The 24,916-nt window shown below is 38.8% G+C and overlaps 1 protein-coding gene across 2 annotated transcripts; it reads left to right on the plus strand.

The window, feature by feature from the left end:
* Positions 1-1,933: 1,933 nt before the first annotated feature.
* LOC127509835 (uncharacterized) lies at positions 1,934-24,916 on the plus strand. Of its 2 annotated transcripts, XM_051888911.1 has the most exons (9): positions 1,934-1,999; positions 4,811-4,954; positions 6,465-6,524; positions 6,698-7,267; positions 7,338-7,943; positions 9,789-10,358; positions 10,429-11,034; positions 17,029-19,163; positions 21,647-24,916. In XM_051888911.1, the coding sequence occupies exons 2-9, from the start codon at positions 4,906-4,908 to the stop codon at positions 23,735-23,737; spliced, it is 6,687 nt and encodes a 2,228-aa protein (XP_051744871.1). In that variant the 5' UTR covers positions 1,934-1,999; positions 4,811-4,905; the 3' UTR covers positions 23,738-24,916. The 2 variants fall into 2 exon arrangements, with proteins under 2 accessions (XP_051744871.1, XP_051744872.1); XM_051888912.1 differs by lacking the exon at positions 21,647-24,916 and having other exon boundaries at positions 17,029-21,640.

Here is a 24,916-nt window from a genome sequence, read left to right on the forward strand (position 1 = left end):
GTTGTTAAATTGTGGGTTATTTGTAACCATATAATTCAACACCTTTGTACCTAAAGGCTCCATATTGGTACCTTAAAAGGTACAGTTGAGCTCAAAAGTTTACACACCCCTTGCAGAATATGCAAAAATGTTAATCATTTTAACAAAATAAGAAGGATCATGAAAATTGCATGTTATTTTTTACTTAGTACTGTCCTTAATAAACTATTTCAAATAACAGATGTTTACATAAAGTCCACAAGACAAAAAAATAGCTGAATTTATAAAAATGACCTTGTTCAAAAGTTTACATACCCTTGATTCTTAATACTGTGTGTGGTTACCTGGATGATCCATGACTGTTTTTTTTTTTTTTTTTTTTTTTTTTTTTTTGTGATGGTTGTTCATGAGTCTCTTGTTTGTCCTGAGCAGTTAAACTGAGCTCTGTTCTTCAGAAAAATCCTCCAGGTCCTGCAGATTCTTCAGTTTTCCAGCATCTTTTGCATATTTGAACCCTTTCCAGCAGTGACTGTATGATTTTGAGATCCATCTTTTCACACTGAGGACAATTGAGGGACTCAAACACAGCTATTAAAAAAGGTTCAAACATTCACTGATACTCCAGAAGGAAACACGATGCATTAAGAGTCAGGGGGGTAAAACTTTTGAATGAAAAGATAATGTGCAGGTTTTTCTTATTTTGTTTAAAGGTCGTATTTTTTTTCATTTAGTACTGCCCTTTGGAAGTTACAAAAGATACTTACATGTTTCCCAAAAGAAACATGTAAAAAAAAAAAAAAAAAAAAAAAAATCAAAAAGTTTACATTACTCTTAATCCATCGTGCATCAGTGAGTGTTTGAACCTTTTTTAATAGTAGTATTTGAGTTCCTTAGTTGTCCTCAGTGTGAAAAGACAGATCTCAAAATCATTCAGTCACTGCTGGAAGGGGTTTAAATATGCAAAAAATGCTGGAAAACTGAAGAATCTGCAGGACCTGGTGGATTTTTCTGAAGAACAGAGCTCAGTTTAACTGCTCAGGACAAACAAGAGACTCATGAAGAACCATCACAAAACAAACAAAAAACAAAAAACAAAAAAAAAAACAGTCGTGGACCATCCAGGTAACCACACACAGTATTAAGAACCAAAGTTATATAAACTTTTGAGCTCAACTGTACATATTAGTACCTATCTTTTGAAAAGGTACCACCACAGCTTTTATACCTTCTTTTCTGAAAGTCAATGGTATCTGTAACAAAGAGAGCCCAGAGAGAAACCACCTTGGCCAGACTTTACAATTGAAACATGCCCAGTGGGCCCCAGAACAAAACCCAAGCTAGACCAAATCAAATGATTAAAACACAGAAAGAACAAGATCTAAAACATTAGCCAGAAGCAACAGTAAAACAGAATAAATGCACCCCATAAATCAAATAATGAAGTGGAACAGAAATGCACTTTAAGAACATGACCAAATGATACACAAATGAGGATGACATTTTCCCCACTTCACAACCCATTAAAAATACTTCAATCTGCTACATAAGGAAAAACTGATAGGTGAAACCTCAGCACACTCAGACCTCGATACCAGTGAAGTCCAAAAGGAACATGAAGAAAATACTAATAGCAAATCATTATTTTTCTTATTACACACCTTGTGCAAGGCATTGTAAGAAAAGAGTCAGCCAAATGTAAATGTAAATCTTGAATCTCTTGAGGGTGAAAGGTGTGAAGTAATGTGATTGTAACATTAAAATTAGCAGAGATATTACTATTTTATTGTTATGTTTCACTATTATGTACATATTTGTGTTGTTGAAACTCTTTATGGCCAGCTGCTATTTTCTTATTTATTCACACTGTCTCATTTCCACAGTAACTGTACTTTGCAACTTTGACCTGCACAACAGTAACATTTTTAACCTTTGTATTGTAACTGACTCCACCCGCACAGCTTTAATGTTGGCAATAAGGAAAGAAACTTGAATTTCTACGCAATGACATGTCGACATACAGGTATGAAATTTCCTTATAAAAACCTTAGAAATATAAATGTATATAATATGAAATGTAAATGTTTATGTAATGTATGAAAATAATTATGAATGTAATTAATGACTGACTGTATAGGCTGCAAAAAGGGCAGTTGATTAATTTAATTTTAATGTTTTAAAGTATGAATGTTTCATGTAATTAATATGGGCTCATAAAAGTTGCATGTTTAATAATTATAGTACAATTTGAAAATGTGTTAACTAATGAACCTTATTGTAAAGTGTTAACATTAGTTAACTACATTAGCTAACATAAACTAATAATGAACTGCACTTCTGCAGCATTTATTAATCTTTGTTAATGTTAATTTCAACATTTACTAATACATTATTAAAATCAAGAGTTGTATTTGTTAACATTAGTTAATGCACTGTGAAGTAACATGAACAAACTAACAGATGTATTTTTATTAACTAACATTGACAAGATTAACAAATACAGTAACAAATGTATTGCTCATGGTTAGTTCATGTTAGTTAATACATTAATGTTTAACTAATGAACCTTATTGGAAAGTATTGAACATGGCTATTTTATAGATTATAATATAACAATTGGCATTCTTTCAAGCCCTCGTTATATTGTTGTAATATCAATATAAATTTAAAACACAAATTGAAACAACTATTAGAATCGTCATAAAAAAAAGAAAAGAAAAATAAGTGATAATAAAAATAAAAGAGAGCCAAAAACATAAATTTTAACTGACTGTTCATCTTCAAATTGTACTGAATGTAAAAAAAAAAAAAAAACAAAAAAAAAAAAAAGAAGAAATAGTAAAGCGTAATTTGTTAGACTACAGACCAGCATGATATAATGCCAGATGCTGCCAGATGCAGAATAATTATAAATTTTAAATTATTATTTTGTATTCAACGCTGGGGACATATACTAGAAAGACTGCAGGGCCAGTCTGTGAAATTGCCAGTACAGGCAAGTGCACTCACAGACTTCACTTTCCTGATTGAGGTGGATGGCCGAATTCCCATGATAACTTAACATTATAGCCTGCCATATAGCCAGAAAGACCAAAGTCCTCTGGTGCTCAGGGAAGAAAAATAAGAAGAAAAGAGGAAGAGAACAGGATAAATACAGAGGTAATGTGATGTAATGGAAAACAGTTTATTTAATTGTATAGTGTGTAGAGCAGTGGTTCTTAAACCTGTCCTGGAGGACCCCCAGCCCTGCACATTTTGTATGTCTCCCTATTTCTGACACACCCATTTCAGGTCTTGCTGTCTCTACTAATGAGCACATGAGTTGGATCAGGTGTAAAAGATGTGGGAGACATACAAAATGTGCAGGGCTGGGGGTCCTCCAGGACAGGTTTAAGAACCACTGGTGTAGACGATACTAGTAAAGTTTGTTAATTTGAAATAGCTAGCTATCTAGCTAGATATAACAGTTACTTTTACATTAAAACAGCAACATTTTATGTAAAATTCACTTTAAAAATATCTACATTTCTCAGTTTTATTCATGGTATTTAACATGAAAAATGTGCCATGGTTTAGAGGAAGACTGCTGCCATCTACTGGAAAACTAAAAATTAAACAGTATGCTAGCTAGAGAAGTGCTCAAAAGCTGTGTCCCAATTCAAAGGCTGCGTCCTCCAGAGGCCACAAAGGTCAGACTGAGTATGCACGACTGTTCTTGTCACCTACGAACTGTGACAGCTGCCACTGTTGAGTGGTAGTAAAGTTTGTACTGGACTTTTGTAAAAGTTTTAAACTACTTAAAACTACCTGTTCAATACCTAAAATCAATACAGGCTTCAAATTGGGATAGCTTTCGTCATGTTGCGGAGATGCAATCAGCCTTCAAATGCACCCATGAAGGATGCAGCCTTTGAGTTGGAACGCAGCTAATGAATTCATGTTTTGCGCATGCTAGATGTAAGAGTCTTCAACAGTGTATTTAGGTTAGGTATTTAGGTTTCCTTCTCTGCCTTTAATATTCAACAACCTTATGTGTTCATTCTGTGACAGTTAAGCTAAACAGAAGTTGCCAGATCTGGGCTGTAAGCTGCCTTAAACTGCCTTCAGGACTCTATATTATATTATATTATATTATAATATATTATATTATATTATACATACATATATATATATATATACATACACATATACACACATATGTACACACACACATATATATATACATACACATACACACACACACACACACACACACACACACACACACACACACACACACACCAGGGGCTATGTTTTTCATGTTAATCAACAAAAGACAAAGAGGAAATCACTTTTGTAGCTTTAACAAAGATTAATTATATTTCATTTATAGAATGAAGATGCAGTGTTATTTTACATTTGATCTTTTTTTTTTTTTTTACCTGTTAGGCTTACCTGAAAAACATAAATCACTGTTTTAAATCACTTTGTTCTGTTGTATATATTTATGCTCGTAATTTATTTTCTATCCTACAAAATCACCCCAATCATTCTAGAATGATCAATTCCTTGCAAATAGAGCTGGTAAAGTCATCGGGCAAAGTTTTCACACTGCAATATATAATGCAGAAAAACAAAATATCACAATGTAGTTTTTTCCTATTTCATGCAGCCCTATTTCTTGAACTGACCACAGTATTTAAAGGGAGCTTACATTATAAATTTAAGTTTTAACATTAGATGTCATTCCCAACTGTCCCATCCAACAATTTACATTTATGCTTCAGCAGATGGTTTTGTCTAAAGGCTCATACAGTGAATTCAACCTGAAAGTTTGATCAATATATGTTCACAGGAAATCAAACCTGTGACTCACAGCAGGTGTGCAGCTTCATATGACAGCCTCATGAAATGAAGAGAGTCTCAGGACTGTGAAGAATCTCTTACAAGATGTCAGGAGTTACAGAAGATGATCTGCATCTAAACATGTCCAGCACAGGTGATAAACACAGACAACACAGGTTTTCAAATGACTGGGATTCTATTACAGAATTCAAATTTCTTGAAGCACTTTATTTACGTGAAGATATTTATTATCGATTATTATAAATGGAGATATTATATATAATATCTGAAGAAAAGTCTTAAGACAAATTGGCTGGAAGTCAGTTGTAGTTGTTTCTCCTTTCTTTAGTAGCAATGTTTGCATGCACATTTTTTTTTGTTTCAATTGGACTGAATTCATTCTGATTGATGAATCTAAATGTAGTGTTTACACGAACACTAAATAAAGTGATTGGGTTGATGTGCGTGTTTATGTCACAAGCTTCAAATTGGAATTGATTTCTTTGACATGCGCACACTGCATGAATATACAGTGTTTCCCAGTTTGAGCATAATAACCATTCTCCTGCATTGGTTGTTTATTCGTTTTAAACAAGAGACTTAATATTTATCTATTTCTGGTCATAATTTGGTGACAATGAGCATATGAACCATGGTGCCTAGCTGTTTATATTTATCACTCATAAAAATGCCCCTGCCTGTGGCCAAAACAAGTTGTCTATAGATGAGAATCTGAAACAAGAACTCGTAGGATGTTGTTCTACTCCACTTCACAGACGCTGAGTGAAAGGAGAATTTTAGAATGACAGGACACTCTTTTATATAACACTTTATTCACTCGTCATACATCATTACACTATTTCTACATCATTAGATGCAGTTTTGAATCCAAACAAGTGATTACATGCACTCTCGATCATATTAGAAAAGGAATAAAGCACCCCATCATTCAGATACAGCTCAGTCGGATTGATTAAGGTGTTTACATGAAGGCTTTTGAATCCAATTGAGCCGTCAATATGATTACTAACAGATTATTTGGTTGCATGTAAACATAGCCAGCGATTCTGCTCGTTACCATCAGGCGTCTTCAATAATGCTCAATCTTCATTCATTTACTCACTTAATTATCTCATTAACTAACACTGCTTCAGTGTTAACACTTTGCTGGTGGTTCCCATATTAACAGAGCAGTGTTAGAGCCCGTCCACACAGAACTGAGTTTAGCAATATACATAATTTTGTGTCGTTTTGTCCAGATGGATCCTGCGTTTTGGGAGCCTGAAAACACTATTTTTTTGAAGCCGGGTCACAGAGTGGATAAATCTGAAAACGACACCCTTGCGTTTTCGTGTGTACAGCCAATCCATATATTTTGTGAAAAGATGATGTCATCACCCCATGTCTCAACCCTAGTCAGACACCACTACGTCATGTAACAGCAACAACGACAATAGTGGACTACATGCTTGGTTCGTGCTGCAGAAGCTACTGAGCCTATTAGAATAGGGAAAGCTCTGGCTTCATGTGGATGTGGCCTTAATTTAACACCAGGGATTTTGCTGTACTTCCACTTTGAGTAATATTGCTGCTTGAAATAATTATTTAAAGATGATAACATGTTACTGGGATGGAGCCAAATATAATGATTTGTTTTTATACAGTGACTGCTTCCCAGAATCCAGAATGTAGGAGAAAAGAGAGCCTAAACCCACCTCCTTTAAGTAAGTTTATGTATAGATGAACAAATATGTGAAGTGATAAAGAGTATGTAGAAATAACGGGTAATTAACACTGAAAAATGGCCAAAAACACTGAAACATAAGTGCAAAACAGAACCTCAAATATGTCTGCTTCTGTTGACTTTTCTTTATATCACATGTGTGCTTTGTTTCAGTGAGTGATCTCAGGATTGTCCTCCTGGGGAAGAGTGTGTCAGAAAACAGTGAGGTGGGAAACTTCCTGTTGGGACAAGCAATGTTTGACAGTGAAGCTCCTCCAGATGTTGTAGGGAGAGTCAGAGGAAAACTGAAGGACAGACACGTGATGGTCATCAACAGTCCTCAGCTGCTCCAGACAAACATCTCAGATGATCAGATCACACAGACAGTGAGAGAGTGTGTGTATCTGTCTCATCCAGGACCTCATGTGATCGTTCTGCTCCTCAAACATGATCAGTGTTCAGCAGAAGATCAAGAGTGTGTGCAGAAGGTGCTGGACTCTTTCTCCGAGAGGGTTTATCAACACACCATGGTGCTCACCACACAAGAGCCCACTGAAACCAATGACATCCTACAGAAAATCATTCAGAAGTGCTTCAGCAGACACTTCAGTCTTCAGAGGAGCAGCTCTCCTGATGATCTTCTGCAGATGTTTGAGAACATTGTGAAAATGAATGATGGACGGCACCTGGACTGTGCTGAAGCTTCACAGTATTTCACAGTGAAGAAACAGGCCACAGAAAGACGTGAGTGTGACGATAGTTGATGTTTCTATTGAAAAATTAAAGGTTTTGTTAAACTTCCTTCTTCTATCAGTTTCAGATGATGTAAAGCTGAATCTGGTTGTGTGCGGGAGTGACGGCACATTAAAATCCTCCGTATCAGAGCTGATCCTGCAGCAGACAGACAGAAGATCAGACATGGAGCTTCGTGGACGTCAGATCAGCCTGGTGGAGCTTCCAGCTCTGTTCAACTCTCGGCTCTCAGAGGAGGAAGTGATGCGTGAGACTCTCCGCTGTGTGTCTCTCTGTCATCCAGGAGTTCATGTTTTCCTCCTCATTATTCCTGATGCTCCCCTGACTAATGAAGACAAAGCAGAAATGAAGGAGATCCAGAGGATCTTCAGCTCCAGAATCAACAAACACATGATGATCCTCATAATGCAGAGTTCAGAGCATCAGACAGCAGAACTCAATGAAGAAACACAGTCTGTCATTGAGAGTTTTGGAGGACGACATTATTTCTTTGGTCCCAAAACACAAGTGTCCACATTGATGGAGAACATTGAGAAGATGGTGGAAGAAAGCAGAGGAGATTTTTTCACCACAGAGACATTTTTGGAGGCGCAGATGAAAAAACTGCTGCAATTTGAAGAGATGAAAAAGACAATTAATTCACTAGAAACACATCTACTGTCACCAGGTAATGACCAGAAAATCAGATCAGGTCTTAAACTATACAGCTTGAAATTCCAAAATCCCAGATATTCTGCATATACAAGGTTAAAGGTCAAGTGTTCCACAGGAAAAGTAGATGCCTAGAATAGTCAAACTGATCATTTTGGTCAATCACAGAGCTACTACAGCTCTCTGGAGCAGTGAGACAGTCATTGCGTTTACATGGACCCTAATGATCAGATCGTAATAGGACTAGAAGCACAATCAGAATATTAAAAAAAAAAAAAAAAAAAAAAAAAAAAAAAAAAAAAAAACACACCACATGTAACCATGTCAATTGGATTGAATTGGCCAAATCCAATGAAAATTGTAAGGGGTGGTTTATTCCTTTTGTAATCTGAGCAGGAGGACGGAAAACTGATCTTGATCGGATGGAAAACCGAAACTGGAAAGTACTGCACGTGCAATGACATAGAAATAGTGTAATGACATGCGATGCGTGGACTAAGCTGTTCTCCCTGTTGAATATGATTTCATAAATGAGTGTCCTGTCATTCTAAAATTGTCATTTCACTGATCATCTGAGAAATGGAGCAGGACAACATCCCAACAGTCCTTGTTTCAGACTCTCTTCCACAGACCGGCTTTGGGCATGGGAAGGGGCACTTTCACTGCTTGATAGCATAAGCAGCACAACACAACAGTTCATGTGCTGGCCGTCACCAAATTAAGTCTATAACAAAGAAAGTGACAACAATGGGAAATTCTATATATTCATGCAGTGTGCGCATGTCAACAGATTAGATCCGATCAGAAGCTTACAGAATATTATTTGCACATCAACCCGATCACTTTATTTAGCATGCATGTAAACACTGCATTCCTATTCATCAATCAGAATGAATTTATTCAGATGGAAGCAAAAAAAATAAATAAAAAAAAATAAAAAATTTATAATAATTTCACCTCTGGTGTTTTAAAAAAATTGTGTCCAACTACAATGACTTAAGAGCCCTGTTTCATGATACATGGTCTGCAGGAAAGATGGACCTTGTAAAGATGGATGCAAGTACAGACTTACTAGATCTGGGCCCGTATTCATGAAAAATATTAGTGCAAAGAGTTGTTCCTAGTGACAATTCTAGGAAATTTCTTTTCCTTTTAAAATTAAAGAAAAGATCCTAGTAAAGAAAAAAATAATTCAGAAAGCATCTTAACTCTTAACAGTTTTGGACCTTAAGACCTCTTTTAGGAGTATGGACGAGGACTTTTAAGAGGCTTAAGTTTTTCTGTAGTAGCGGCGAAAATGGCTGAAACGCAAAGAGGGAGAAGAAATGTGTTGCACAATGCATGACAGTGAGTTAATAAGACACTACACATTAGATGTGGAGCGTCTTAAAAAGTATATGTAGACAGTATATCCGTCCTCTTTTTTTTTTTTTTTTTTTTTTTAAAGGCACAGCTAATGATAATTTTTAAGGGAGGGGCCCACCAAACACATTTAATGTAAGCACCTTAAATACTGTTCAATCAAGGTCAACCAAAATATGAAATAAAGTTTGTACCAACACAGAAAATGACACCCTTGCGTTTTCGTGTGTACAGCCAATCCATATATTTTGTGAAACAATGATGTCATCACCCCATGTCTCAACCCTAGTCAGACACCACTACGTCATGTAACAGCAACAACGACAATAGTGGACTACATGCTTGGTTCGTGCTGCAGAAGCTACTGAGCCTATTAGAAATAACGGGCAATTTACACTGAAAAATGGCCAAAAACACTGAAACATAAGTGCAAAACAGAACCTCAAATATGTCTGCTTCTGTTGACTTTTCTTTATATCACACGTGTGCTTTGTTTCAGTGAGTGATCTGAGGATTGTCCTCCTGGGGAAGAGTGTGTCAGAAAACAGTGAGGTGGGAAACTTCCTGTTGGGACAAGCAATGTTTGACAGTGAAGCTCCTCCAGATGTTGTAGGGAGAGTCAGAGGAAAACTGAAGGACAGACACGTGATGGTCATCAACAGTCCTCAGCTGCTCCAGAGAAACATCTCAGATCATCAGATCACACAGACAGTGAGAGAGTGTGTGTATCTGTCTCATCCAGGACCTCATGTGATCGTTCTGCTCCTCAAACATGATCAGTGTTCAGCAGAAGATCAAGAGTGTGTGGAGAAGGTGCTGGACTCTTTCTCTGAGAGGGTTTATCAACACACCATGGTGCTCACCACACAAGAGCCCACTGAAACCAATGACATCCTACAGAAAATCATTCAGAAGTGCTTCAGCAGACACTTCAGTCTTCAGAGGAGCAGCTCTCCTGATGATCTTCTGCAGATGTTTGAGGACATTGTGAAAATGAATGATGGACGGCACCTGGACTGTGCTGAAGCTTCACAGTATTTCACAGTGAAGAAACAGGCCACAGAAAGACGTGAGTGTGATGATAGTTGATGTTTCTATTGAAAAATTAAAGGTTTTGTTAAACTTCCTTCTTCTATCAGTTTCAGATGATGTAAAGCTGAATCTGGTTGTGTGCGGGAGTGACGGCACATTAAAATCCTCCGTATCAGAGCAGATCCTGCAGCAGACAGACACAAGATCAGACGTGGAGCTTCGTGGACGTCAGATCAGCCTGGTGGAGCTTCCAGCTCTGTTCAACTCTCGGCTCTCAGAGGAGGAAGTGATGCGTGAGACTCTCCGCTGTGTGTCTCTCTGTGATCCTGGAGTTCATGTTTTCCTCCTCATTATTCCTGATACTCCCCTGACTAATGAAGACAAAGCAGAAATGAAGGAGATCCAGAGGATCTTCAGCTCCAGAATCAACAAACACATGATGATCCTCATAATGCAGAATTCAGAGCATCAGACAGCAGAACTCAATGAAGAAACACAGTCTGTCATTGAGAGTTTTGGAGGACGACATTATTTCTTTGGTCCCAACACACAAGTGTCCACATTGATGGAGAACATTGAGAAGATGGTGGAAGAAAGCAGAGGAGAGTTTTTCACCACAGAGACATTTTTGGAGGCACAGATGAAAAAACTGCTGCAATTTGAAGAGATGAAAAAGACAATTAATTCACTAGAAACACATCTACTGTCACCAGGTAATGACCAGAAAATCAGATCAGGTCTTAAACTATACAGCTTGAAATTCCAAAATCCCAGATATTCTGCATATACAAGGTTAAAGGTCAAATGTTCCACAGGAAAAGCAGATGCCTAGAATAGTCAAACTGATCATTTTGGTCAATCACAGAGCTACTACAGCTCTCTGGAGCAGTGAGACAGTCATTGCGTTTACATGGACCCTAATAATCAGATCGTAATAGGACTAGAAGCACAATCAGAATATTTATAAAAAAAAATAAATAAATAAAAAAACACCACATGTAACCATGTCAACTGGATTGAATTGGCCAAATCCAATGAAAATTGTAAGGGGTGGTTTGTTCCTTTTGTAATCTGAGCAGGAGGACGGAAAACTGATCTTGATCGGATGGAAAACCGAATGAGTAATACCAAAATGAGTAATACCAAATTATTATTGAAAAATAAGAATGGGCAAAAACAACAGACAATGAAAAATAAAGCAAAATAAATCAGCAGACTCATTTAAAGAAAACTTGAAAGTAGTATTAAAAAAAAAACCCAGTAGGCATAAAGGCAAACAGCATAGCAACCAAAGTGAATTTTGGAATGAAAAAACCTTATCTGACCATTGTCCATTAAGAATCCCAACTGTCCTTGGGTGAATGTCCGTTGAACTTAACGTAGAGAACGATTATAATGACGATGATGATGATGATTTATAGTTTAGTGAGCATCAAACAATAATCTAACCCGATAACCATCCACCATGTGCTTCCTACCAAACGCTTTAGTCCTTGAGTAACGAATAATCCCAAAAGATCCACTATAGGTTTCTGTGTAGTAGTCTCACAGTGGAAATACTCCTCACATCCCCTTTGTACATATTAGTAGTATTTAACTACCAATACCAAAGAGTCCTTCTACAAATAGAATGTACAAAAATGTGAGTTAAGCTTGCTAACAAACCCATACCACACAGAGCAAAAATGATAAACAAAAATTACAATACATGAATAAAGTCCATGAAAAACCATGCTTCCTCTTCACCAAACAAATCTCCCTTCCTCTACTACCTCATCTGGATTTAAGCTAAAGGAGGACAGCACTTAGGGCCCCTAGAGGACAGGAGTAGTACTACAACCTACTAAACCCATAGTAACAGAAATATGGACTGTTACAACAGCACATGGCATTTAAACAAGATGCCTCAATGTTTCTTAAACTGTCTCCCTACTTTAATTGTAAAGGGACCAAAACAGGACATTCCATTGAAGAAGAATAGGGGTTTGAATATTTCCAGTCGGGTCTGAGGGAGATCAGATTTGATGCATTGTTGGTTTAGTTTGCCATCTTTGACTATCGGGGCACAAGTATTGCTGCTGTTTAATGTCTTCTCTACCACATAAAATTAAGTACTTATGGCAGAGCTCTGCAACGATTTGTTCAGAACCGGATTGGTGAAGCTCTTTGTCTATCCTAAATGAGGAGTTGGGTTGTTTTTTGGGATGGTGCTAGAACAACTGGGTGAATAACATCTGCGTCTTGTAGTTGACTGTGGAGTCTGGCACCAACACGAATGAGCCTCACTGTGTGGTCATACTTGAGTTGCTAGAGAATGGTATTGATTTGCCAGCAACTATAGTGGAAGTTATCATATTGGAAGCTATCATGTTGAACTTTCCAAAGAATGTCTCTTTCTGCTAATGATGATCCTCATCTGAAGGATCCCGTAGATGTGCTGCTGCTGCTTCAAATACTGCTGAACTGTTGTGGGTCAGTCAAGGACTGAACGTCAGTTACTGTTACATAACTACAGAAAGTAGGCTTCAGAAAGATTCTCAGATGTAAGTAGGCCCTGTCCCAAATTGCACCCTAAACCCTCATGGTCTTCCTCTGAGACCACACTTTCACGACTTAATACCGCTTTGACTGCCGGGTAAAGTCCTCTGCGTAGCTCACAGTCTTGCAGGCTCAGCAAAAGTGTGCATCGAGGGTGCATAGCAGCCGCAAAGGGGGTGCTCAAGAGCACCCTTCTTTAAGCTTAAATGATTAATGGGACACCCTACGGTCTTGTGGACTTAACGGACACGCGCACGCAGCGGCCATTGTAAGTAGATCCACATAACAGCAAGTGTGAGCACTTGCAAGATCCAGTATTTCTGCAATTCTGGTGCCCTCAAATACTTTGCAGTGGCAGGATTCTGACTGAAGCCATGTCAGGACTGTAGTAGAGTACAAAGGATTCAATGTTAAGGGTGAGCTGTTAAGCTAATAATAAAGCTAACTGCACACCAGTGAGAACTGCACACATTTCCAGTCTAGGCACAAATAACTGGTGTTTAGGGGCTACTCTTGACCTGGCTGTTAGGAAAATCAACTCAACTCTTCCCTTCCTCTGTGTGTATGTATGCTATAGACCCATAGGCCATTTTTGAGGCATGACTGAAAATGTGTAATTTGTGAAAGGTGTTGCAGTTCTCTTTTGCCAGTCTTTTTTGTTTAAAGAATGTCACTTGGCAGTAATGTGTCATCTGATATTAACACTCTAGATATTAAGGCTTGTCTGCTTGTCTGGGACAAATGGATTTTTTTGAAGGGGTAAGCGAAAGAGAATTTTACTTGCCCACCCAGAGAAGTAGTTAGTCTGATTCAAACTTCAGTCACAGAAATAACTAGAGAAACACTGAAACAGAAGAATGTGATTTTATTACATAAGGTGTAAGCAGCGAATGATAATGTAACAAGGTTACATGCTGTTGAGGCTCGCACTGCCTATTTCTTTGAGAGACTAACATGGAGAAATCAAAACAAATGAGTGTAAAAGCACACCTTAAGAAATGCACTGAAGACTACTACCAATCCATTTTCCCATAGGGCGAAGAGAAGATCATCAATACAATCAAAATAACAAATGATTAGGAAACAAATGGCAAAAGAAAACAAAATGACAACTTAAAACTGTACAAAGTAAGAATGTCACTAAACATAACAAAAACTAACAAAAGGGCAGATTAAACAGCAATCACAAAGGAACAGGAAAGCAAAGCTGTCTGTGTGCGTCCATCCTGTCGCTCTTTTGAACTCCAAAACAGGATTGGCAGCGGAAATCATGACGTCACGCAAACTAATGAAGATTGACATCTTCCTGGACCAATAGCCGCCTTGTGTAGGCTTGCCTAAGAAATTGACAGGAGGTCAAGAGAGAGAGAGCACACACAGAGGCACAAACAATTACCAGGACGTAACAGACATACTGAAAAAAAAATAAAAAAAAATTTGTTATTTAAAACATATGAGATAGTTATAAGCACTGTTAACACAAAACAGCTGTTCTGCCGAATTATTATCGTAATTGCAAATGTTACATTTATTTTATATCATGGTCTGTCTGAATACTCGATTCTGATTGGTTGGAAGTCAGTTTAATCACCATTCTATATTAAAGGGTTAGTTCACCCAAAAATGAAAATGTCATTTATTACTCACCCTCATGTCGTTCCACACCTGTAAAACCTTCATTCATCTTCGGAACACAAATTAAAATATTTTTGATTAAATCCGATGGCTCAGTGAGGCCTGCATTCACAGCAATGACATTTCCTCTCTCAAGATCCAAAAAGGTACTAAAAACATATTTAAATCAGTTCATGTGAGTACAGTGGTTCAATCTTAATATTAGAAAGAGACGAGAATACTTTTTGTGCGGCAAAAAAACAAAATAACGACTTTTCAACAATATAGTGATGGACGATTTCAAAACACTGCTTCGGAGCTTTACGAATCGAATCAGTGACTCGGATCTCCTATCAAACGGCTAAACTGCTGAAATTACGTGACTTTGGTGCTCTGAGTCATTGATTCGATTCGTAAAGCTCATACAGTGTTTTATTATTATATTTTAATTTATTGATCAAATGCAAAAATTTGACTTGAAAGATGACACATAAATTTAATAAGGTTAAAAGAGGTTAAGATCAGGTAAATAACACCTTGGGGAAAATATACAGAGTTATGTGGTCATAATGACTTGTTACTGCCTTCTCATTGTAGGAGTTTTTTGCGCAGTCCAGGGGTTATTTCTTCCACCAAATCTGATATGTTGTGTCTAAGAGGTGTTGTTGGTTTATCCACTGTGAAGGGAAGTGTTTAAGTGATCTGGTAAAGGAGGTTAGCTTGTTTGTTATATGTCAACTGGGCTCTGTCATATGGCCAAGAAAGTGATCTTTAGCGGAGGCTGTGTTAGACCTCATTTGCTGCTACATATCTAACACAGTAGACTGAAGTTGTTGATTTTCTGTTTTAAGCTGCTGAATTGTTTTCAGAATCTCTGTTACATCATCTGTTGTGACTGGCTGAAATAAAGTTGTGCTCTTGTTTCTTGCTCCAATAGATAATGAACGACAAATCTCTGGTCTGCCCTCATGGCATAATTGCTCATAAAACTAATAGAAAATAACGTTAACTAATGCAAGTAAGAATAAATCACTCATCAGTAACAATATCCATGTATAGGAATAAATAACATGATGACGATTTTGATTCATAACCATTAACCTAGTCAAAGTCTGTGTAATGCCTTAAAGTGCCCCTATTATGGATTTTTGAAAATTACCTTACATGTAGTGTGTAACATGGCTCTAAGTGAATAAAAACATTCTGCAAAGTTTTAAATCTGAAAGTGCACCGTATATTAAGTTATTGTCTCTCAAATGTAAGAGTCGACTCTGAATGAATTAAACGAGTCGTTTGTAAAATGAATCTTAAGCCGTTTCGTTGTGACGTCACAAAGAAACATTAGCATATTGTCCGCCCACTTATTGCACGTGCAGACGCCAGGGAAAACTTGAAACAGGAACTTTGTGCTGTGTGTTCCCGTCATTTTACTGACAACTGCTTCTTCAACCTAAATGCGTTCAACGAGAGATTCTCAGGCTGGTTGTTATTGAAGGATGGGTCAGTACCCAGTTTATTTGGACCAGCTCTTTCCTCCTCCGAATAATAACCTGTAAGTATGAATAATAATTGTTGCCACGTTTTATAGACTGACTGTTTTGTAGGAAAGAATGTAAATATAATTCTCACAGAGAATTACTGAGTTTCAGTTCAATGGCCTAAGCACAGTAACGTTACTGGACTGAAACCCTTTACACGGTTCAGTCCGAACATGTCAGTGACGTCTCCACGTCCAAATTCCGAGCCAGAATCACCACATTCTCTGTAGCATGCCATGCACAAATATGTATTTAGCCTGTGTGTGTTGTGTACGCTCCCTGCAGCTTGTAGGTCTCTGGCTAACCAGCTAACAGCAATATGTGTTCACTCGCAATTGTCTAGAAATGTGTCAAATGTTTTCCGTTGTTATTACTTGGAGTTTTGATAAAGAATAGAGCAATATGTTGGTGTAAGACTGCAGTGCTTTATCAATACGTCTTTATTTTTAGAACAGAGCGGAGCACTATCATTATTATAATATAACGTAAGTGATGCAAGCACTGTAAACTGTACTCTGTGTTAACCAGCAGAAGTCATCTGACCAATCACCGCAGATCAGCGTCACGCAAACAAGGGGTTCGTTGAGTGAATCGTTTGGGAAGTCATTGAGCAAATAAGGTAAAAATAAATGCTATAAGACAATTAAAGTGTTTTTTGACCTTGCATGCTTTTAAACCTGTTGTTGGGGACTCCCAAAACAAAAATAGGAACCTTTCAAATGCCATAATAGAGGCACTTTAATAATGTTATTCCATCTCTAATATATTTTCCTCATTGGAAAGTCATTTTTAAAAAGCAGTTATCAAGGATGGTGCTGGTCTAGTGAGTTTTCACTCTATGCCATCTTCATCCTTCACTCTTTCTGGCTGGATGACCAGAGTCTCAGGTGATCTCCCATCACTGTGCTTACTTACTCAGATGTCAGGAGCAAGTTGTGATGATTATTGATGAAAATTTATTTCGCAATTTTCATCTGTGATGTTTGCATTAATCCTGGTGCATTTTCTCCTGTACAGGTTTAACAGAGAGTGAAGATGATCTGAGGATTGTGCTGCTGGGAAAAACTGGAGTTGGGAAAAGTGCAACCGGAAACACAATCTTAGGAAATGATGCATTTACAGCAGAAACATCTCATAAGTCAGTTACTAAAGAGAGTCAGAGAGAATCATCTGAAATCAATGGTCGACACGTTACTGTGATCGACACTCCAGGACTGTTTGATACTGAACTTACTAATGAGGAGATCCAGAGAGAAATCAGACACTGCATCTCCATGATCCTGCCTGGACCACATGTGTTCATCATTGTGCTCAATTTAGGACAACGATTCACTCAAGAAGAAGCTACATCAGTGAAGATCATCCAAGAGACGTTTGGTGAGAGATCTTTAAAGTACACCATGGTGCTCTTCACCAGAGGAGATTTTTTGAAGAACAAAACCATTGAACAGTTTCTGGGAGAACCTGGATCTCATTTGATGAATCTGATTGAAGCGTGTGGAAACAGATTCCATGTGTTCAATAATAATCAGACTGGAGACCGAAAACAGGTGACTGATCTACTGGAGAAGATAGACAACATGGTGGAGATAAACGGAGGGAGTTTCTACTCTTGTAAGATGTTCAGACAGATGGAAAGAGAAAAACAAGAACAACAGATGAAGATCCTGATGGACAGAGTCAGAGAAAAGGAAGAGGAGATGAAGAAACTAGAAGATGAGAAAGAGAGAATGAAGATGATGATGAAGGAAGAAAGACAGAATCATGACAAAGAGAGAAAAAGAAGAGAAGATAAATTTAAAAGAGAAATAAGAGAACAAGAGAAACATCAGAGAGAGGTACGAGACGAGATGAGACGAGAACGAGAGACATTTAAACATGAAATAGAGGAAATGAGGCAAGAAAAAGAGAAAATAAAAATAGAAAGAGAAAAACTTCAAATGAAATATGACGCAGAAATAGACAGACTGATGAACAGAATAGAGAATGAAAGACAGAATCATGAAAAAGAGAGAAAGAAAGTAGAAAAAGAATATATAGAAAGAGAAGAACAATTTAAAACACAAATAAAAGAGAAAGAAGAGAAAGAAATAAGGATCCATGAGGAGATGAAGAGAGAACGTGAAGAATGGGAGAAACAGAAACTACAGGAAAAGACAAGAAGAGAGGAAGAGGATGAGAAACGAAGGGAAAAAGAACAGAGAGTTTGTGATGAATTTAATCAGAGACTGAAACAAGAGAGAGAGAGAATGGAGCAAGAGAAAGAAGATCTTCAATCTAAACAGGAAGCAGAAGAAAACAAGATGAAAATGATGATGGAGAAAATGAACAGAGAAAGAGAAGAACTGATGAAGAAACATGAAGAAGAGAAAGTGAAAATGATGATGATGTTGGAGGAAGAGCGAAAGAATCATGACAAAGAGAGAAAGAGGAGAGAAGAAGAATTCAGAGAGAGAGAAGAAAGACAAAAAAGAGAAATGAAAGACAAAGAGGAGCAAGAGAGAGAGATGAGGGAGAATGCAAAAAGAGAACAAGAGATGTTAAAAAATGAAATGGAGACAATTAGGCAAGAAAAAGAAAATGTGAAGAAAGAAAAAGAAAACCTTAAAACTGAATACATCACAGAAATAGAGAGACTAATGCAGAGAATAGAGGATGAAAGACAGAATAATGATACAGAGAGAAAGAGAAGAGAAGAAGAGTTTAATGAAAGGGAAGAACAATATAAAACACAAAAAATGAAACACAAAGAGGAGAGAGAGGAACAGATGCAGAAAATTAAGAGAGAACAAGAGGAATGGGAGAAACAGAAACTAGAGGAAAAGATCAGAAAAGAAGAAGATGAGAAAAGGAGAGAGAGAGAAAAGCAGATTGCTGATGAACAGATTCTGAGACTGAAGAGTGAAATGGAGGGAATAATTAGAGAGAAAGAGAGAATAGAAAGAGAAGGACGAGGAAAACTAGAGGATTTAGAAAAGAGACTGAAAGAAGAAATAAACATGAGAGAAGATCAACAAAAGACTTTTGAAGAGAAACTGAAACTCCTTGAAGAACTTAATGAAGATAAGCTAAAGAGAAGACAAGTGGAGTGGAGAGAGGAATATGAAAGAGAGAAAAAGGAGATGAAGAAGATCTGCTCTGATTCACTACAGGTGAGTGTTCATGTCACTTTTGGTCTTTCATGTTCGTTCTGTTAGTATTAGGCCCTTGGAGCTTAAGAAAACGTATCAGGTTACGCATGCAACCATGGTTCCCTGAGAACAGGGAACGAGACACTGCGTCATAGTGCTATGGGGAATGCCTCCTCTGAAACACTTATCAAATCACGGCAATCATTTTGGCAGGTGAGAGCCTATGACATCACTACTAGTGCAACCCGAATGCACATATGGGGCACCTAGAGAACAAGTCATCCACTTTTCGTCTAGGGACTGTTCAGCAGGCGGCCCCGAGGCAGGGCATAGAGATGGAGTGTCTCGTTCCCTGTTCTCAGGGGACCATGGTTACATGTGTAACCTGAGACATTCCCTTTCGAAAGGGAACTCACACTGCATCGAAACGCTATGGGGAACGATATACCCACACCGCCATGCTGAGGGGAGTGCATGCCAAAAAATGGCTGTGACAAATGTCAGAAAAAGCAATTTCAACTGAAATGCCAGGATCACTCCCCCTACAGGTCACGAGTCAATAGGCTGTCAGTGACAGCGTTCCATACGACCACAACCCAAGCTATAAGCCTCAAAGAGGCCTCCAAATACCTATAGGCCTACCAAGGCCGCTAAAAGGCTTGGAACCAACTTCACATAAAAGGGGTCCCTTTAAGGGAATGTGGCCAGGGAGCCAAAAGGAGCCCTAGCCAGTCACTTCTCAGGGGAGCATAGTTGACCCCGAATGCTGCCAGGGAGGCTGGCCTGGTCTTACTTTTCTAGTAACCTAGTCTGACCAGCAACCTGTCTGTTTCCTAAACAGAGTCAAGTCACCTTTATTTATATAGCGCTTTTTACAATGTAGATTGTGTCAAAGCAGCTTTACATTGATAACTGGTACATTGTTTGGCTGCACAGCAGCTCTTAAAGAATAGTGTCAATGCAGGCAGATCAAAGCACTGTTGAATATCAAATGTCAAGTAAAGTGTCCCCAACTAAGCAAGCCAGAGGCGACAGCGGCAAGGAACCCAAACTCCATCAGGTGACATCAGGTGGCAGACAAGTGGCAAATTGGTGTTAAAATGGAGAAAAAAACCTTGGGAGAAACCAGGCTTAGTCGGGGTGCCAGTTCTCCTCTGGCCAACAGTGCTTTGTTACAATTCAGGTTGCTATCATAAGTCCAATAGGATCGCAACATTAAAAGTATTTATTTCAGTTCCATCCAACTGAGGATCGTATTCATCACGCCGGTATGGACGGTTGTTGAGGAACTGTGTCGTGGCTGTCTCTGAAACACTTGCCTCCCGAGGAGGCATCCAGAAAGAAGGACTGCAAACTATAGCAGTAACCAACTCAGACCGGATCGTAGAGATGGGCATCCTGGAGAGCAGAACTCAGCATAGCACTTTTCAACCCTTGCAAGTGAGGGGAGTTACTCTGCTCGACCTTGGATCTACAGAGTGCTTCTTTTTCAAAGCACTGTGGAGGCTGGTTACTCTACGTAGGGTTCCTAATGAGATGCATAGCTTTATTCCTTTTCCCCTTTATTCCTTTCTTTAGGGAGTTGAGGTACCGGAATTTATAACAGCTCTCACCAATGGTGAGGTGACCTAAAAAGCTTGACCTGAGACTTTAGAGATCGGAGGCCTAAATGTAAAAGTGGCCTGCCATACTCTGCAGTCTGAAAGGATGCCAGGTTCCAAATGATGGAACAAACACATCATCGGCCCAGCCTCAGGCCAGATGAAAAAGCAATGTCGATGCCTCTCCAGCCACGAGATAGATTGCAAACATCTCATCTGACAGGGGCATCGACACGTATCCAAGCTCATTCAACCCCTGGACAACTGCATAATTTACATGCTGATGTCAACGGATGCGGGTCAGATACGGATTCTTCCATGCCCTCTCGATTCTAGATCTCAGAGTGGATATCAAAAGGGAAAGGAAGGCTCATCATATGCAGGTGCAGATGCCTGACCCTCTTCCCTTGGGAAGATAACAAGACATAAGATAAAATAAGACTGGGGTTTCCTGAGGGAAACGCTCACATTGCATGCAAACAGCTCTCTCAAGAACTGAACATGCATGCTCCTCACCCAAACAAACAACACAAAAGTTTTGTGTGTGATTAAATGTCAAAAAGCTTTGAACACAAATCCACACATCACTCAAAATGTTGTATAAAGCTGCTGATCCTGAGGACGCAAGAGACAACGCATCCTCAATCAGCAAAACACTCTCTTCAGCTGCTGAAGCATGTGAAAGATAAACACCCCTCAAACACTTCAGCGAGCTCCTTCTGTGTGTTACCGAGCACAGAAGCCTGTCCCTCTTCCCTCAAGAAGAGAGACAAATGAGAGTGGAGCTTCCTCAGCAGGGCACTCCCCATTGCGCTATGACTTTGAGTGCGAGTTCCCTTTCAAAAGGGAATTATTCTTTCTCAAGAATTGTTAATAAACTATTTGTGTTGGTTTTAACTCCAGAAAGTCACAGCTTACAGGAAACTGGAGACCGAATACAGCAAATGGTCCTGGAGTCTTCACAGTGCCATGGTGGAAACTGAGAACAAACTACAAAATAAAGTAGATAATAAAGTAATTCATGAGATTGAGGAAACTGATCTTCAAAGAGAACTGAAGAAGACAAGTGAAGAAGTGGAGAAATCAATGTCTGAATTCTTTGAGAAAGACAAAGATAAAGATATACTGATTCAGTGGAAAACATCATTTGAAATCAAAATCAAAGAGCTTCAGGAAAACATTGTGAGAGAAACAAAGAGGAAATTAAATGAGGTTCTTCAGCAGCGAGACCTGAAGAAAAAGATTGATACTCAGAGGACATATAATGAAAACACTCTCTATGAAAAGAGCAAAGAACTAGCCTTAAAACTCAAAGACAAAACAAATAATGAAACACTGAAGAAAGAGTTTGATTTTTTGTGGGAACAGAGTGTGAAAAAGATAATCAAAGACACTCAAGCAATCAAAGACATTGACGTAATGAGAGATGTGAAAGAGATCCTCAGTGACATCTATGAAGGACATCTCCCTGTAAACAACCTGAAGATGAACAGGGATATTTTCTCTCTGTCAAGTTATTCATATTATGTACAGGACAAGAAAAACATTGCATTTAAAGATTCCTTCAGATCAACAAAAGAGAAACTTGGATACATTCTATCTAAAGAGGAAGAAGCCCAAATAAGTTCATTAGTCAGAGATGTTGTTCAGCAGACAGACACAATGATTCAGTCATTTAACATTTCAACGATGGGCTACAACATCAGCTGCATTCAACAACTCACAGAATACATCAAGAGGAGAGTCACAGAACATCAGGAAGGAGCAGTAAAATACAAGTTCAAGAATAAATTCTTCATTCATTTAGTTCTTTCAATATGTAAAAAAGCAAACAAGATCATCACTGACCAACACAGGATGTTCAGAGAAGCCAATGATCCTGTAATATATCTTAAAAAGAAGAAACAGGAGAACTGTAGTATTTTCCAAAAACACCTGCATGGAGCTGCATCAGCTGCCATTTTTGGTGTGATCATCTGTCAGAAACTTAAAGAGCCCATTGAGCAGAGTGTCTACAAGAAGACTGCCAGAGATCTGACATATGAACTGAGAACAAACTGTGAATCACTGAATGGAAACAGATCAAATATAGAGAAACACATCCTGAAGACACTGGCAGAAAAGGAGGATTTTGACAAATACATGAACTACATTGATAATCCCAGAGATCACTTCAAGAGTTTCATCAGAGATGAAGTCAGTCGGTACATCACTGATAAATTCAGTGCCAGTGTTTTACCCAAGATGAACGAAAACATTGAACTCCTGCAGCAGAAGATCATGAAAGCAGCACATGAATCTACTGAACTTGTTCAAGTGAACAGTGGAGATGTTGGTTTGTGGTTGAAGAGTTTCACACAGCAGCTCTCAGATGTGCTGATCTTCTCTGAAAAAGACCTCAATGGAGTGAAATATGATGTTGATGATTTCAACCTCCTAGAAGATGTGATAGAAAAAGAATTTTTTTATATAACATTTGACATCAGCAGCAGATTCACCACAGAGACATTTTATGTCAATCTGGACTATAAGTTCAGACCAGATGAGCTTCTGATTGATCACTTATGTCAGTGCTGTTGGCTTCAGTGTCCATTCTGTGGAGCCACCTGCACCAACACCATAGAAAACCATGATGAAGAGCACAGTGCTTCTTTCCACAGAGTGACTGGAATTAATGGCACATTTTACCTTTCAACTCAGAATCCTTGTGCTGATATTTGCACAAATTTAGTGGCAAGTAATCAGTATTTTAATGCAGAAAATGGAATGTTTAAATATAGAAAATACAGAAAAGCAGGTGGAAGGTTTACTAATTGGAGCATCACCCCTGACCTCTCTGAACTGCCCTACTGGAAGTGGTTTGTGTGCAGATTCCAGAAAGATCTGGAAAAACACTACAATAAAACATTTGATGGTTCTGGTAAGATTCCAGATGAATGGAGAAAATACTCAAAACTGGATGCCATTGAGAGTGTAGTAGATCAGTGCATCTAATAGGGAAGATAAAAAATGAGACTTTTACATCTTACTCTTACGATTCTCTTCAGATCACAATCAGCGTCTATAACATACATCAGTGAGAGTCTGAACTCATCTACACCTTGCAGAGAATTAAATGTACACTGGATACACAAAGTGTTTAAAGACAACATTTATTACTACATGTCTTCTGGTCTAGAAAACAGAATTTGAAATATAATTTTCTAAATTTAATGTATTAAAAATTGTATACAATATTTAACCTCACTGAATTGTAATTGTGCTGAATTTTATAGATTTGCAGATTTTCATTGTGTATTTTATAGTGAAATTATTTGTAGATATTCACATTAATCAATTAATAATTTTAAGTTGTTCAATTTATAAAATGTATAATAACATCTAATAAAAATCATGTTTATTATGTAAATCTTTGTTGTTAATGTTTATGACAAAATTAATATGTACCCATGGGTGGGGAACATGTGGGGAACATGTGTGGGGGACACATGTGGGTGGCCGCCCACGGCTCCTGACCCACCATGGCCGCCCACTTTCCCTGACCCGCCATGGTCGCCCATGGCTCCTGACCCGCCAATGGCCACCCACGGCTCCTGACCCGCCATGGTCGCCCACGGTCCCTGACCCGCCATGGTCCCGCCATGGTCGCCCACGGCCCCTGACCCGCCATGGTCGCCCACGGTCCCTGACTCGCCATGGTCGCCCACGGTCCCTGACCCGCCATGGTCGCCCACGGCCTTTGACCCGCCATGGTCACCCACGGTCCCTGACCCGCCATGGTCGCCCACGGCTCCTGACCCGCCGTGACGGTCCGCACTACTAGACCCGCCCTGGAGACCTCCGCACCCGTCTGCACCTCCCCCCACACCTGCGTGGAGGTCTCCAGGGTGCCCTCCCCCCTTCCCCATTGTTATGGCATGAGGACGCACCTACCGGGGAGGCGGAGGTAATGTTACAATCACGCCTTCCTGGACTCCATTTCCCAGCATCCTCCCTGCTCCACACCTGTTTGCACTTCCCTCATCAGCCTTCCCGCCATTCCCTGGATTCCCTGCACCAGTGTATTGTCATTAGCACTCCCTTTAAGTTGGACTCACTCCTTGCACTCCTGGTCGGTTATATTGTTTATCGTATGTTGTGACCTTTCTTCTATGATTAAAACCCCATTGTTAT

The sequence above is a fragment of the Ctenopharyngodon idella genome, chromosome 3 (genome assembly GCF_019924925.1).
Source record: "Ctenopharyngodon idella isolate HZGC_01 chromosome 3, HZGC01, whole genome shotgun sequence".
Taxonomy (NCBI): Eukaryota; Metazoa; Chordata; class Actinopteri; order Cypriniformes; family Xenocyprididae; genus Ctenopharyngodon; species Ctenopharyngodon idella.

Excerpts from the sequence above, each read along its gene's own strand:
- LOC127509835 (XM_051888911.1), top strand. The coding sequence starts at position 4,906 with ATGTCAGGAGTTACAGAAGATGATCTGCATCTAAACATGTCCAGCACA. Across the intron at positions 4,955-6,464 it reads TCTAAACATGTCCAGCACAG|TGACTGCTTCCCAGAATCCA; the intron begins GTGATAAACACA and ends GTTTTTATACAG. Across the intron at positions 6,525-6,697 it reads CCTAAACCCACCTCCTTTAA|TGAGTGATCTCAGGATTGTC; the intron begins GTAAGTTTATGT and ends GCTTTGTTTCAG.